This window comes from Myotis davidii, unplaced genomic scaffold, assembly GCF_000327345.1.
Source record: "Myotis davidii unplaced genomic scaffold, ASM32734v1 scaffold289, whole genome shotgun sequence".
Classification (NCBI taxonomy): Eukaryota; Metazoa; Chordata; class Mammalia; order Chiroptera; family Vespertilionidae; genus Myotis; species Myotis davidii.
In genome coordinates this window covers 2,421,039-2,421,691 of record NW_006299717.1, presented here as the reverse complement: position 1 = coordinate 2,421,691, position 653 = coordinate 2,421,039, and the positions used below count along the sequence as shown (strand labels likewise).

At 62.6% G+C, this 653-nt stretch overlaps 1 protein-coding gene across 1 annotated transcript in view; it reads right to left on the bottom strand.

The window, feature by feature from the left end:
• Positions 1 to 248, bottom strand: part of MDGA1 (MAM domain containing glycosylphosphatidylinositol anchor 1) — a 53,689-nt gene extending 53,441 nt beyond the window's left edge. The window contains exon 1 of the mRNA XM_015571872.1: positions 59 to 248. Within this exon, the coding sequence (XP_015427358.1) occupies positions 59 to 125 (67 nt within the window). The 5' untranslated portion in view covers positions 126 to 248. The remainder of the gene's footprint in view (positions 1 to 58) is intronic.
• Positions 249 to 653: the final 405 nt, after the last annotated feature.

The window sequence follows — 653 nt, the reverse complement described above, 5'->3', positions numbered from 1 at the left end:
GGCCTCTTGCAAAGTTTCCGCCGGTGCTAACGTGCGTGCCGCGGGCGCGGTCTCTTACCGTAGACGCCCTGTCCTCGGCAGTGGACGGGGATCAGCGCCAGAAGTAGCAGGCAGGTCACCTCCATCTTCACGGCCGGTGCTTCATCCCCGCGAGGCGGCGCAGCCCGAGAGGCGGCGGGGGGCGCATCCGCCGGGGCCCCGCCCTGCCCCCTGCGTCTCCCCCTTCTCGGAGAGGCGACGGAGACCCGGAGACTTTTTTGGAGCCCGGCCGCCGAGTCTCCCCGGGTCCCCAGGGCTCTCCTCTCGGGGTACGGAGCGCCGGGGACCTTCTTCGGCGGCGGTTCTTCGATCCAACAGGCCAACGACGACTAATAAACTTGTCGTTTCTGCGCCCAGGGGACGCCCCTCCGAGATGGGGGCCGGGAGGCCAGGCTCCGTCCGGTTAATCTGCGGCTTCCAGTCCTGCGGCGGGTGCTGGGGGCTCAAGGGCCCGACCCAAGGGGGCCTCCACCCTCCCCTACCTTCCCTCTGAAGTTTGACAGTCTTTTCAATGTTTCTATGTCTCTGGGTCTATTTTTGTTCATCAGTTTATGTTGTTCATTACATTCCACATATGAGTGAGATCATGTGATGTTTATCTTATTCTGAAAAGC